The following is a 15,533-nucleotide window of genomic DNA, read 5'->3' as shown; positions in this document are numbered from 1 at the left end:
CCATTGGCGCTTTATTGCACTGAACTTTTATGACTTTTATGATTTTCTAAATTTAAACATGTTTCATGGCTGACCCTCTTTTTCCCCAGAATGTCCTGTTAGAAATGCCAAGGCTTCAAATGTTTTTCTTAATCCACTTCTGTAAATTGTCCCTGTAAAGTGCAACAAATCCTCATGTTTGAGGTTTGCTAAAACCCACTCTTTAAAAATGAAAAGTTACATATTTTTGAAAAATATCTGTGGACTTCAGGCTGGGTTTACCAAAAAAAAAGGGAAGTCAGAATGTAAACCTCAGAAACTTTGGATTTCCACTTGATTTTACAGAGAAGTTCAGTGAATTTGAACACTGGGTCTGCCTAGAATCTCAGCATTAATAAAATGCTAAATAGAGTTCATGTGGACCTTTATTGATCCAACTTTTATTTTCTCTCTGAAGTACATCTGTTCTGGGGTTACTCTGGCTTTGCGTGAGTACACCTGTAGGAGAGTAACTTAATCAGCTATTATGCTGCAGACCAGGCTGCTCTAATCCATCGCCGCCGCTGCTGCTCTTCATTTCTTTTGACCTATTGACCTACATTGCTGCTACACACATGACACACAGACGCTTCTGAAAACTACAACAGGCACTCTTACTGGGACTTAAAGGCTGCACAGTCTAATCTGACTGCTGTGCAACATACTGGCCCTCATTTAGAGCAGCAGGTGCCTTTTCCTTTGGAGATTGTAGTTCTAAAGACCCGATGAAAGCAATCCAACACTGATGTTTTCTTCTTATGTAGTTAAATTGAGAGGTTATTACCAAAAGATCACACACCCCTGTTCTCTGCTGGACATCGGGGCGGGGGGGCTGGGAGGAGGTGTTGGCCGTCCGATTGGGATCTGGGATGCGGGGCCTCCCCGCTGCTGCGGAGCCTGGGGCGGTCTGCTTGCCTCCACCCCGGGGGAAAAGGTAACATCTCCTGGGTCTAGGTGCCGTTTCCCCCTCCAGGGGTGAGGGTACCTGGACCTGGGGTATAGAGTTTGTTTGGGGAGTGTGATTGTGCGTACAGTGTCCATGTATGTCTATCCCTACGTTGAGTGAGTGCTGAGTATTTGTATATGTGTGCATGAGGGTGGGAATGGATGTTTGTGTCTGTGTGTGCCTGTTTGTCTGTGTTTCTATGTCAGGTTGGGTCTTACACTCCACCTCTCTGGGAACTCCCAGGCCCTCCAAAGGCCTATCTCCCCTCACCACACTCCCTGCGGGTAACTGATGCCCTCAGGGGTTGGTGCGTTGGTGGTTTTTGGTGTCCGGGGCTGGGCGCTCAGGTAAAGAACCAAATGGGACAGGCAAAAAAAAAAGAAAAAAAAAAGAGAGTAACTTAATCAGCTATTATGCTGCAGACCAGGCTGCTCTAATCCATCGCCGCCGCTGCTGCTGCTCTTCATTTCTTTTGACCTATTGACCTACATTGCTGCTCCACACATGACACACAGAAGCTTCTGAAAACTACAACAGGCACTCTTACTGGGACTTAAAGGCTGCACAGTCTAATCTGACTGCTGTGCAACATACTGGCCCTCATTTAGAGCAGCAGGTGCCTTTTCCTTTGGGGATTGTAGTTCTAAAGACCCGATGAAATCAATCCAACACTGATGTTTTCTTTTTATGTAGTTAAATTGAGAGGTTATTACCAAAAGAGTGAAGTATAAAATATCAAGTGTTATAAGTATTATAACATCCCTTTACAAATGGATTATTACATTTAATCATTATATTTAAAAAAAACAAAAACAGATGACATTTTTAAAAATCCAGTTTACATATTTTTTTAATGCATTCAGCATTAAAAGCTAAAATTTCAGATGTGATATTCAGACTCTTAGTTTTTTCAAAGCCTGTTTGACAGCAGTTACATTGTGGACATCTTGGTTGAGTGTGTACAGACTCTTGGATTTGGGAAGTTTCTCCCACTCTTCCTAGGAGATCATCTCAAGCTTGGTTGGGCTGGATGGGGAGTCTCCTGTCCCTGGAGAAATCGCTGTTGAACATCTAACCTTCAAACTGTGGATATGCTTGGCTGAAATCACCCTAGCAACCATATCTACTAGTTGAGGAATGCCTCCACAGCATGATGCTGCCTCCACCATGCATCACTGCAACGGTGGGCGTATCAAGTAAAGAGCAGTGCCTGGTGTTTTTCCTGGAGTTCTGCCAGCGGGTATAGTTTTTCTTGCATCAGACATGGCAGTATGTTTCCTTGTGTGCTGCTCATGGACCTTACAGCCGCTGTGATGTCACTCATTGGTTTCAGTCTCTAAGCTCCGAAGTATCCGCCATGTTTTGTTGGAGTAGAATTCCACATATTTTGAGGCCCGAGGCTCCAGAAAGATCATAGACTGTATGGAAGCATCACACAGATTAGTGTGATGCTCAGTAACATGCAATTGAAATTTTAGAGAATCACTCATTTAAACTGAAGTATAAACTTTTAGGATGGTAGGGTAGGTATTCTGGACAATGGCCGAGAGGACACCCTAGTTTGCTATTGAGGCTGCAGATGACTAGATGACTAGAACTATTCTACATACATGCATTGACAGCTGTAGGGCCAAACAGGCATTTCGATAATACTTAATAACCCCCTGCTGGCCCTGGGACCATTTTTGTACATTGTAGTTTTTCAGTTACAAGCCATTTGCACTGTGTTGAATAGAATATAGCCAAATTCTCTAAAAAAAAGTTTGGCATAATTTCATTTCAAAATTCAAGTCTGACTTCCTTAAATTAGCTTCAGTGGCTAAGCTAACAATACACATCCTCTTAGAGCCCTAGGGGCCGTTTGCGGCCCCATTGACTTCCATTATAAACGCTATTTTTCACTGCAGAATTATTACCGTTAATGTCTTGGTGATTACTTATGTTTCCGTTTCGTTTTGCAGGACGGGCCTTAGAGTTGTAATTTTTTTATTTGTCCACCGGGTGGCGCCCTTGCTCCACATTTGACCCCGGGCTGGAAAATAGTGGGCTGCTTAAACAGACCTGCGGGAAATGAAGCCTCATTTCCGGCGTGCAGCAGCGGCTTCGCCCGCTGATCAGGCGGGACCATTTTCGGCCCCTAGGACCGTGAGAGGGTGCATTTTTTTTTTAGTCAACAGGAAATGACGTATTTGTTGTCACGTGGTATCGGACGTGTGGGCTGGAAAAAGCAGTCCCCGGTGATCGTGCCCCGGTGATCGTCGCGACTTACCCCGGGACGATGCACTTATTTCGGCCTAGAGGAGGAGCATTTGCCGCCTGGAGACCATTTTCTGGTCCTGAAAAAATAAATAAAAGGCGATCGAAATGAATGTTGGTGCCAATCTTTAGTCCATCTAAAGGCCTAATTATAATAACAATTGAATATGACCTCAAATGTTTTTTTTGGAAAATATTCAAGTTTTATGTTTTTTGGGGCAAAAAAAGCAGTGCGCTCATGTGACGAAACCGGGATATAAAGGGTTAAAATCCGCGAAATGTAATTAAAACTTGACATGAATATTTCAAGGAGAAGTAGGTCTAAAAGATTGGCTAATTTAAAGTGGAATAAAATATTAATATATAAATTTTTTATAGCACTTTTTTGGGCGTGGTCGATTAGGACCGATAGTGTGTGCATTTTATGAAATGCGCTCCTGCAAAAAAAATAAAAGGCGATCGAAATGACTGTTGGTGCCAATCTTTAGTCCATCTAAAGGCCTAATTATAATAACAATCAAATATTACCTCAAATGTTTTTTTTGGAAAATATTTAGTTTTTTTGTTTTTTGGGGCTAAAAAAACAGGGCGCTCATGTAATAAAACTGGGATTTAAAGGGTTAAAACAACGAAAATATAATTAAAACTTCATATGAATATTTCAGGGAGAAGTAGTTTTAAAAGACTGACCAATTTAAAGTGAAAAAAAATATGAATATATAAAGTTTTTATAGCACTTTTTGGGGCATGTACATTTTTGTACACTAGGGCCTTAAAAGGATGCATTTTTAAGGGCCAGCCACTCACTTGACTTTCATTGGTCACTGGTACACTGGCAGCAGGCATGTCATACTTACTGACAGTGTTGGGAAGGTTACTTTTAAAATGTATTCCGTTACAGAATACAGACTACACTGCCCATGATGCTACATTCTTTAGAGCTATGCTTGTAGCATTCTGCCTGTTAGCTTAGCACAACAACAACAACGAAAAGGCGCTCTCTCACCCAGGAAACACACAGTCGCAGAAAGAGAGAGAGAGCGTCGCCCTGTAACCATGGCAACCGTAACGCTGCCGCCTGGAACGACAGAACGTAGCTGTCAAACAAAACCCAAACAGTCCTGACCCGCGACAAAATGAAACAGGAAAGTACCGCAGTGTAATCCATTTATTTCAACAAAGTAACTGTATTCTGAATACCACCTTTTTAAACGGTAACTGTAACGGAATACAGTTACTCATATTTTGTATTCTAAATACGTAACGGCGGTACATGTATTCCGTTACTCCCCAACACTGCTTACTGAGTCCACTTTTCTCCTAGAAATACTCAAAGGAAGGCGAGGAGAAGATAACTCAACTATGGATTTTATCACAGAACTCTCCAGAGAGCTCCTTGTCCTTCATTTACTGGGAATTGTGAGATAGTCCTAAATTTAGGAGTGTCTTTCTGTTTGTGTATAGCAGCAGTGTGTAATGAGGTCTTTCTGTCGATAGATGGCGCTGTTTGTCTGATAATTTGTGTGGTTATCAGCCCTGCGTTCTCCTCATTTAAGTTCCTGATTTCATTTATGGTTCCATCCACCTTTTTTTAAAGGTTGCAGTGAAATATAAATTCAGTCTTTAATGTATCTGATTAAAACTATTATTTTTTTCTATAGCTCACAAACACAAGTGAATGAATCAAAGATACTGAAAATGGTTCTGTATGGGCTGTAATCTGTGTGAAGTTCGAATCCTGTGTGGAAACACACGTTTGATGCTTTAAATCTAAAACGTTTAAAAATCTTTAGAAAGTAATAATTAAAATGACTAATTTCGGGGGTCTGACTGTGCGCGGTACCTCCGCTAAAGGGGCCGTTATAAAACTTCCTACATTTGGATATCAAGTGATCACCCACACTGAAGGCTGTAAGTCAAATATTGCCAAGACCTGAGGGAGAAAAATAATTATGCAACCGCTCCGGGGCCTCCGTGTTACCATAATAAAACCATGTCCCACAGTCGTGGATCTTTAGACGTAGTAATAATCCCTTGCGCGCTGTTGGTGGAAATCCCCACGTGGTGTACGAATTCCTGTATAAAAACTTTGGGTGTGCGGAGCCCCTGTTGTCGTGATTGCAAAGAGAGGAAAGGGTCTCACTGAGCATAATCTTGCAGGACGCACGGGAGCTTGCCACCCTCACCCGCGCACGGCGCACACACAAAAAGACTCGGGACTCACGGAGCGCTCGCGTTCTGCTTGAAGCTGCGGGACAGGAGTCTCCGCAGGCTGCTTGAATGGAGAGGAGCCGCCTGTACGGGGTTTTATTCACACTTGTGCTCTTTTGTTTTGGCAGATTACGCGTCTGAACGCAGCGTGGTTTGACAGAAGCGCATCAACAATCAGAACTGTCGTGCGCGCCTCTCGGTTACAGAGATGAACTTTTATTTTGTTGCTGGATAACGAGCTGGAAGCACAATGACTGGAATCGTTTAGTCTCCTGGAATACAAACACATGCTCAGTGGATTTATTCACTGGATGATTTCTCCCGGAACTTTAGTAAATGAAAAGTCGCTTAAATTTCGGTGTGCATTTTTAAAAGATTCACAATTTCTTTCGTAGCGTTTGGACTGTAGAATAAACTTTAAAATGAGCTTTTATAGTGTGGCACTGTCTTGTTTAGTTGCGTGCGTGCTGTGCGTGCGCAGCAGCTCGGTGACCGGGACAGAGACTCAAAGCTCACCCCAGGAGTCGTGCGCGTCCTGCGGCTTCAGGGGGCCGGATCAGTCGGAGCGCATGAACATAGATTTCCTGGAGGCGGTAAAGAGGCACATACTGAACCGGCTACAGATGAGAGAGAGACCCAACATCACCCATCCCATCCCGAAGGCTGCGATGGTGACGGCGCTGAGGAGACTGCACGCCGGCAAAGTACGAGAGGACGGCCGGGTGGAGATCCCCAGCTTCGACGGGCAGGCTGCCTTCAACAACGAGGTTCAGGCGGAGACATCTGAGATCATCAGCTTCGCAGAATCAGGTACTAATCAATAATTCACTGCACATGTCTAATTCGACCCTTGCCTGAACTCTTTCACCCTTTGAGTCTTAACAGGCAGCATGGCACCAGGTGAGTTAATAACTGACAATCCTTAGCAGGTGAATATATATATATATATATATATATATATATATATATATATATATATATATATATATATATATAATTTTTTTTATTTTTAAGCGGCAGAGGCACCCACAACAAACAGCCATAAACCAGCCATAAACAATCTGGTGCAGCCGTCATTTTTTCATCATCTTATTACGTCACACTGGCTGCTGATTTAAATCCTCCTGTTCTGGAAATCCAGAAGAAATGAAACCAAAGACAGAGTCCTTAAATTACCCCCTGTGTTGTCTAGGGGATAAAAAAAGCACCTCTGAATCCAGTTTCATCTCAAAGCTGAGCTCACACTCAATACTCCAATGTATAAAGCCCTCTTTTAAATACGGACAAAGTCCCTCAATTGGCCATTTATCCCTTCCTCTAAGAATGTGTATCTAACTAATTCTCAGAAGTCTAAAGAGACACACACACACACACACCCTCCTGTGCGCGCACACACCCTGACACACAGCCTCAAAAACACACATACACACACACACATATACACAAAATCATCGACAGAATGGAATAATTGTCACTTGGTGCTGTGAGTACCACGTCTCCAGCACAAACTGTTAGTTTAAGAGAAAGGAAACATAAAATTAAACTCACAAAAATAAGATGCTTTGTACACACACACACACACACACAGGTTTCCCATTGGCTCTGCAGCTACAATTAGCCTGAATGGACTGTGAGCTCCTGCCTTCCATTGGGAATGATCTGAGCGCCCTCATGACAAGGCAACAAAGGCCGGGCAATTATTATAAGAGCTCTGTGTGTTCACATCATGTCAACATGGAGAAGAAAAACAGCAGCGAAAACAAAAGAAATTGCTCAGAATAATGTATGAGACATCTGAGTCCATGCTGGGTTGGATGAGGTGATGGGACTGTTGGTGCTGTTAGTGTGTCTGTGTGTGTGCCCATATTGCAGCGTTGCAAAGCTTTAAAGGTTCGCTGGGCTCCTTTGCTGCTGCTTCTTCTTCTACTTCTGTGTTTTTCCTCGCTCTATTCTTCCTCACACCTTTGAGCCTTTGTGTGGCATTGTACCATGGAGCTGGCTCGGGTCCCTGCTCCCTAGACCCCGTCTGCCTCCCGGCCAGCTGGCTCGAGGCCCCCCAGATCGGATGCTGCCAGCCAGGGCACGGTTTAGAGGCGAGGTCTCCAGAATGCTCTGAAGCCAGGGGAGTTTGTCCCTCCCCAAAGATGAGGAAGCCTGAATTGTTGTTTTAGAACAAGGCGAGATGGGGGGTGAAGTTGGCATCTGTTTAGCCAACAGAGAGCCAGTAAATGGATGCTGATAGGTGTTTGTGTGCTTTGTTTTTCTGTGGGGTCAGCTTGTGTCCCGTCAGCGCAGGGTTAACCGCAGTGCCTTATCTCCGGTAGCACAGTGGTACAGAGTCTGCCAAGTGGCCTCGGGCAGGTGAGGGAGGGGATGCCAATCTCTCTTCTCCCCTGACATGCTCCCGTGGGCCCTCACTGAGGGATTCGGTGTCCCGTATCCACAGGAGCGAAGCGGGGAACACGGGCAGAGAAGAAGGGAGGGCGAGAGAGAAAGCGCTGGATGGAGAAGTTCAGATGGGCGCTTCTCGATTGCTCGCTGCCACTGCTTGGACCCAGTGAACTTGTGACAAGTGGTCCAAAACTCAGAATTAAGACTTCATTATGGGAGGTCACTAAGTAGTTCCTCCACAGGATCAGGTTGGCAGGTTTACTGCAGGACACTGCTCTTTCATGAGGAGCTGTCAGTCATGGCACTCCTGGACCTGCTCCAGCCATTTTCCACATTCACTCAGCGGGGTGTGTTTCAGTCAGTGGGATCGGCTGCTACTGTATAGCTCCTGATCCTATAAATGATTTATGCACAGTGATTAAAAATTCCTCTGTGGTAAAGCTTTAATAGCAGCAGGTCCAGCACATTTGTGGCTTTAACCTCTGGTCAAGAGTCCAGAGTCTCACGTCCACGCCTCCTCGGTCTGTGTGGAATTCCTTGAGAGCTGAGGCCTGAGGGGTGGCGGCCATATGACACGTTAGAGCCACGCCGTGTGGTCTTGTCGACAGCATCTTTGAGTAATGAGCTCTGAAGCTTTCTATCTACCTGCCTACTTGCCTGCCTCCATCCACAGCCTCCTCCCTGGCTCGGCAGCGCAGGTGGAGACACGCTGAAACAGCCCACCCAGGTGTCCTGCCTGCTGATAATCACTAACAACGTTTTTCCACTGTGGGGTCAGGCGAGGCGTGTCCAGGCCAGCTCCAAGCTGCTTGTAACACAGCATGAAAAGAACAGTTCATTCCTCCTAAAGAACCTCAGCTGAAATAAGTCATGCAGTGTTCAGATGTATGCTCTTACAGCGCGAGGATCTATATGGTCCATGACACTGAAGGAGTGATTGTTAATGCTCCACTCAGAGAATCAGACATATGCCACCTGTCTACAGGTAGAAGCTACGTTAGACGCTGTGGTTTCAGGCTTATTTCAGCACTTGAAAACCTTTGATATCAAGCAGAAGTCCATTCATGCCTTTGTAGTGGCAGATTAAACCTGCCAGTTGTCGTGACATTGCCGATTTTTCCTGTGGATTTTAACCCTTTACCATCCACAAAGTCACAGGGCAACCACTTAGGGTTAGGGGTTGGTGGCATTTTAGCTACTTCAGAAACTAGAAGACATGACCTTTCAGATCAGCTCTGTCAAAATGCAGTTTTTTGCAGTTTTTCTGTGAGTTTTATTTCCCTCTAACTATGCAACTAAGTGAAAATTCCATCAAAATAAGTTCATGTAACCATAACCCAGGTAGCTGTTAAAAGCAGGGCTGGATATGGAAAAAAAATCATATCAAGATCATTTTTTTTTCATATCAGTTGAAATTGATCTATATTATGATACAAAACAAATCACTATTTCTGTGAAGCCTAAAGGTTTCTGTTCACTCCAAAGTGCAGATATGAGGCTATTATATAAAATATAATAGATATTGCCCTTGCCCTATGACAGCTGGGATAGGCTCCAGCACCCCCCGCGACCCTGAAAAGGAGAAGCGGAAGCGAATGGATGGATGGATTAATACATATTAATTAATAGATATTAAATGTTTATGATCAGGGAGCCAGATAACAAGGATCCGCTGCTTAAATCCAACATTTTCCACTCTGCTTGCTGCCGTAATGTCTTACAATGTAATGCATTTGTGATGTCACTGTGTCACACTCTTTGGCTTTTGCTGTAAAAGCATGTTACACAGAGAAAGAGTCCTGGTTTGTATACAGTCTTGGATTGTGTGTGCATTTTGAAGGTAAAAGGTCAGCTGTGCACTGATGCCACTGCTTCAGATTGTATAAACGATTCATGGTGTTGCCTGCTTTTGTGGGAACAGTTTGTGGCGCATGCTGCTCTGCTTCTTTGTCAGATTTGAAATGGCCAACATGTCTTCACAGACCACCGGAATCCTCGGATGTTCTAGTGGAAAACGCCCGATGTCTGTGTCGATGACACTGTTTTTGTTAACGTTTGTCATTTTCTCTTTCATGTCACTCACACTCTTGTCATACTGCTGTGTACGGCTGAGTAGCTCAAAGATTAGCTGCTTTTTATCAATTTTATTTTAACCATATCTCAGATTGTGATTAAGGAAATGTTATTATCATTATTTTTATCATTTTCTTGCCCACCCCTAGTTAAGAAGTTAAAAAAAAATAGAACTGTTGTGTTCAGAAAATTGGTTTATTTATGATTTTATTCATCAGTTTTATTACCTACTGTTTCTCCATTTGAGGCAGAACGTCACCATTTAATGAATTAAACACGAACTAACTAGCAGAAAACCGTTAATAATTTAGTACTTAACCATGGTTATCTCAGTTTTGAAGATTCACTTTCCTTACTGGCTAATCTTGGGAAAATGTCTTAGATTGTGATTTGATCATATCACTCTGGGAAATTTGATAAACCAATTTAAAGACAGATTCATGAGTAATGAAATTAAAGCTTAGTCACAGGCTTACTGCAGATCCTGAGCAGCTACAGCATAAAAGCAGCTCAGTGATATCCAGCGTGTAAAAATTCCTCAAACTGTTCTGGCAAAAGATTTCAAATGTGACCTCTGAATACTCCTAAACCTAAACCCCTCTGTGCATACTTTTCCCAACTTGTCCCTAGCCCCGTTTACATCCTAACCTTTAATCCCTTCTCTTTCTCTGTCCCAAACCTTTATAACCCTTCTCTTCCCTCTCCCATTGTTTAGTTGTTCTTTAGTCATAGTACCATATGGTTTGATCATGTAATTAAGTTATTTATTCAAAAAAAAACCTGTAACAATACTTGTATAACAAACACAATTTTTATTTTCAAATCTTCTCTGAAGTTTTGTCAGTTAAGGGACAAAGAAAATAACAATTGTAACTCAAACACACGAAAAACTATTTACATTTTCCCCAGAAGAGTCTCTCTAACGTCTCATTATTCCTCTGTAAAACATAGGGGTTAGGGTTATCACCAATGATGACTTAGACCTCAGACCCCAGAGGGTTACCCATCATCAGTGATGATCCCAACACTAACCCTAATTCTCACCCAGGCAATCAAATTATTTATTTATTTTCTTTGCAATTGGTTCAAATATAATTCCAAATTACACACACTGAAGAATAGTCATGCTTTGTTTTTTCCAAATTAAAAAAAAGAAAAAGCACATTTTTACCTTTCTCCAAAATGTGGGGTTTGAGTTACCACCTATATTGCACTTGCATTTCGGAAGGTTAATACATACGACACAAGCCAAATGAAGCAAAAGAATACTGTCTGACAGGAAAATGAGAATACAGTGTTAGGGTTATGTTGGTGTAAGGTATTATGTTGGTGGGTTATGGTTTAGGTTTACTTCTCTATATCAGCAATGACTTGATCTCGGATGTTAAACTACACCTGAATTTCATCTCTTTGGGGAATAGGCTGGCCTGGAATCAAAATGGGACATGATCATACAGACGTCTTATTTTGCAGCCTGTCACTGTGTGATGCCCGTCTCTCTCTGAGCTCAGAGCTGTCAAGGCACGTACGGTGATGACTGAGGCGAGGTTAGTTACTTGTAGCCCTGAGGGGTCTTTGCATGAGCTGCTGTTCAGCTGATTCCTTCACGGTGCTGGCTTTGCGTCGATTTGAGCGTGTACTCGTTGTGCACCGTCATATTTTAGCCACAGGCTGATTGTGTGGAGAGTTGCTTACCGTGGGGATGGGTGGGTTTGTGTGAGCAACCAGCTGACGTACTAGAAAGTGGAGAGCTGGTCTGAACAGGCCCCTGTGTGAAGGTAAAGCTGCACTTTAATGGAGGAAAAGGCACCAGGCGCTTTAAAGAGGAGGCCCGTCTTTGGTGGCCACCTGTTGACACTGACACACACTAATCAGTGGGCAAACAAAGTAATTTAGCTGCTTTCAAAGCTCTGCATGAGCACATTGTGGCAAATCTCCTGAAACAGAAACCTTTCTAGTTACCTCAGGGTAATTTGGAAGACATCATTGGGCTGAAAAAAAAAGTAGTGCCAGAGAGAGCCCAGCGCCACCTTTAGACACCCAGGATCTCTTCATTGTGCTGCTGTAGAAAGTGGCCAGTGTCATGTAAATGGCTTTTATTTTTGCCTCATCATGCTTTTTGCTGGAACGCCACGCGTTTCAATGGTGGGCTGCAGCGCGGCGCTCTCCCACTGCCTCACACAGGGCTTTGTGCTGTCACTCTCAGGGTGCTCCCGCTGGAAGGAGGTGCAAAGGGGTAGCATAGGGTGGGAGGCGGGGCTCGGGTTGGGCACGAACAGCGAACTCAGTGAACCCCCCGCAGGCCTTAGCCATGCCCGCCACCCTCCCAACTTTTCCACTTCTATCCTTCCTCCTTCCCTTCATCTTCCTCCTCCCTTTTCCTTCTTTCGCTCTCTTTTCTTTTTGGTCCTGTCACTTACAAAAATGGACCTAAAGCCAACTGGGCCTGATCCCAGAACTGGCCTGTTACCGCTGGCCTATCAGGAGCTACCACAGAGGTCACCTGATGCAGTCATTGAGAGTTAACAGAGAAAACAAGGGGAAAACAGATCTGTGGAAACAAAGCTGTGCCCTTCTCAGGGGCTTTCTCTGTTTGTGTGTTTGTGTGAGCGTAGAAAACAGTCTGTAGGTCAGTAACCTTTCTCCTCGAGCCACAGAAGTGCGCTTGGTTTAAGCACAACAAAGACCTCCCAGCCTGTCATGGCTTTCAACGACCCATGCTCAATTGTCGAGAAGATGATTAAGCTGTCACATGTTCGCCTATCTCTCTTGGATCAGATGTGATATCACTTACTGAAATTACAAACTACAGCCATGTGATAACTGCTGAAGCATTTTCATAAGCACTGAGCAAACTGAAAACAATATAATGCTGCTGAAAGGTCCTCAGCTTTGGATCCTATGATTTGAGTCAGACATTTATTTTTGTTTTTGCACACTGAACTGACTAAAAGAGACTGTCGTCTACCTTCTTAAAAATTCTACCTCTGTGTAATAAATTCTTCTGTTTATTCTCTTGCTAACAGATGAACAAACACCCTCCAAATCCAACCTGTACTTCCTCATCTCCAACGAGGGAAACCAGAACCTGTACGTGTCCCAGGCCAACATGTGGCTGTATTTCCGTATACTTCCAGGTGGTCCTCAGAAGGGCATCAGGAGGAAAGTGACAGTCAAGATCCACTACCAGGAGGCCACGGCTATCAGCAGAATGGAAGGAAGCCCAGGAGGTGGAGGCGGCGGAGGGGGAACAGGTCGCTGGGTTCTGGTGGAGAAGCGGGTGGATCTGAAGCGCAGCGGCTGGCATACGTTCCCGCTATCTGAGGCGGTACGGGCAGTGTTTGGGAAGGGCAGCCGGAGACAGGACCTGGAGATCCACTGTGAGGACTGTGAGACAGCTGGAGTGGCTCCTGTTCTGGTGGACCCCGGCGACCCATCCCACCGGCCCTTCCTGGTGGTGCGTGCACGACAGCTGGATGGAAAGCACCGCATTAGAAAGCGGGGGCTTGACTGTGATGGCACCAGCGGGGGCTTGTGTTGTCGACAGCAGTTCTACATAGACTTCCGGCTTATTGGCTGGAACGACTGGATCATTGCACCAGCAGGTTATTACGGTAACTACTGTGAGGGCAGCTGTCCGGCCTACATGGCAGGCGTGCCGGGCTCAGCTTCATCCTTCCACACTGCGGTAGTTAATCAGTACCGCATGCGGGGGATGAGCCCGGGCTCAGTAAACTCCTGCTGTATCCCCACCAAGCTCAGTACTATGTCTTTGCTCTACTTTGACGATGAATACAACATCATCAAGAGGGACGTGCCCAATATGATCGTGGACGAGTGTGGCTGCGCCTGAGTCCACACTGGCCCGTCATTATCTGGACTGTCAGGAAGGCCTTTTGTACAAACAGGATGTTATTGTACGGTACACATATATATCTATACCTACTGTATGTGCAAGCAACACACACTGGTACCATCTAGCAAAAGCAAGTATCACTGTTGTGTCCACGTGTGTTTGCACGTGTCAGCACAGGCGTGTGTATTTATCAGAGTGAGCGACACGCTTGCCGCCCGCATTCTGCCCATTCGTTGGTCAGCGGCGGCACGAGAAGGGAACGCTTATCACCAAATGATACTTTTCTCTAGTTTGCCATTTCTAGTTAAAAAATAATGGCCCGTCATCTCCTCGTAAATGAAGATTTAAAACAAAACAAAACAAGCGCTTAAGGAAAGTGACATGATTGGCTTCACTGCCCACACGCCCCCTGCCCTGCTCCTCCAACCCTCTGAAGTACTCTGAGCACATAACAGACTTGTGTTTTTACAAAGCACTGACAGTTCATCAGCTTATACAATTCAGAACACCAGCACTTCCCTGCCATGCAGACAGACTCAGTCTGGCTGTCCTCTCTGGTGGAGTTAAACTGGCAGCGCTTAATGCCTTGCAGGATTACAGCCTTCACAGCAGCGCAGCGGCAGAACAAAGTCCTCCACTGAGCCCCCACCGCCACCTCTGCAGCCGCCACTGCTGGCGTTATTGTGGCCGTCACTCTTGTGTTGACAGAGAGAGAACTGCTTTCTCCTTCCCCCTGAGGCTCAGCAGAAGCCAGTCTGCAGACTTGGAGACTCTAGTTTTGGCCCAGTGGGTCACCACAGTGCAGTGCAGCACTTGCAGAAACTGAAATGCACACCCTGAATAGCACTTGTATAAATAAATGCCTTCCAAGGGGTACTGAGTGTCCTGTCCTATCGCTGAATAAGTGCCACATGAGCTATGCAATGTATAGTAACCTATACCCATACTCAACATGCTATTAGACTGAATCCTCTCCCCCTCTCTTTCTCTTCTTCTTTCTCTCTTCAGTCCTCAACTCTTTATCAATACTTGAAATGTAATCTTTCGCTTCCTTTCCAAAGCGAATGATTGTTGTGACGTTTGCACTGAAAAGTTGCGGATTTAGCGAAACAAAAACTGCCATTGAAAAGTTATTTTTATAGAAGTAAATTTGAATTTTGTTTCAGATGTATTTTAACTAATTAATGGAACCAAAGAGGCCACGATTTTAGCTGTAGTGCTCGGACGGCAAGGCCACCGGGTCACTGTGTAAAATACCGTTTGTGATCATTTGTAAAAGGCCTACCACCGCATCAGGGTACGACATTTGATTCTCCTGTCTTAGCTCTATTTTCATTCTCTGTTTTGTACAATGAGCAACATTTCATTTTTCATCTTTAATTCTATTTTTTGTTCCAGTTTTCTATTTAATAAGAAATGCTACTTTAGTTCCTGTCTAAGAAACATTTAGTCCAGTAAATGTCATCTGTACAGTTTATGTAAAATAAAATGTTTTCTTAAATATTTTGTAACTTTAACTTCCTTTCTGCATCATGTTTTAAGTGTGACTGTTTTTGCCTAATGACAACATTCATAATATATTTTATTATTATTATTATTATTATTATTATTATTATTATTATTATTATTATTATTATTACTACTACTACTACTATTGTTGCTGTTGTTGTTGCTGTTGTTGCTGTTAAATCTGCTAAGGAGCATTGGGACCAGTCATAAGGTAAAATTCAAAAATAAAGTCAAAATGTCAAGAAAAAAAGTTGAAATGATGAGAATAGAGTC

At 44.0% G+C, this 15,533-nt stretch overlaps 1 protein-coding gene across 1 annotated transcript; it reads left to right on the top strand.

The window, feature by feature from the left end:
* The first annotated feature begins 5,076 nt into the window (after positions 1–5,076).
* Positions 5,077–15,252, top strand: inhbb (inhibin subunit beta B). Its single transcript, XM_014407620.3, has 2 exons — positions 5,077–6,241; positions 12,922–15,252. The coding sequence occupies exons 1-2, from the start codon at positions 5,854–5,856 to the stop codon at positions 13,746–13,748; spliced, it is 1,215 nt and encodes a 404-aa protein (XP_014263106.2). The 5' UTR covers positions 5,077–5,853; the 3' UTR covers positions 13,749–15,252.
* Positions 15,253–15,533: the final 281 nt, after the last annotated feature.

The sequence above is a fragment of the Maylandia zebra genome, linkage group LG16 (assembly GCF_041146795.1).
Source record: "Maylandia zebra isolate NMK-2024a linkage group LG16, Mzebra_GT3a, whole genome shotgun sequence".
NCBI classification, from domain to species: domain Eukaryota; kingdom Metazoa; phylum Chordata; class Actinopteri; order Cichliformes; family Cichlidae; genus Maylandia; species Maylandia zebra.
Note: the sequence above shows the minus strand (reverse complement) of the source record. Positions and strands in the feature narration are given on the sequence as shown.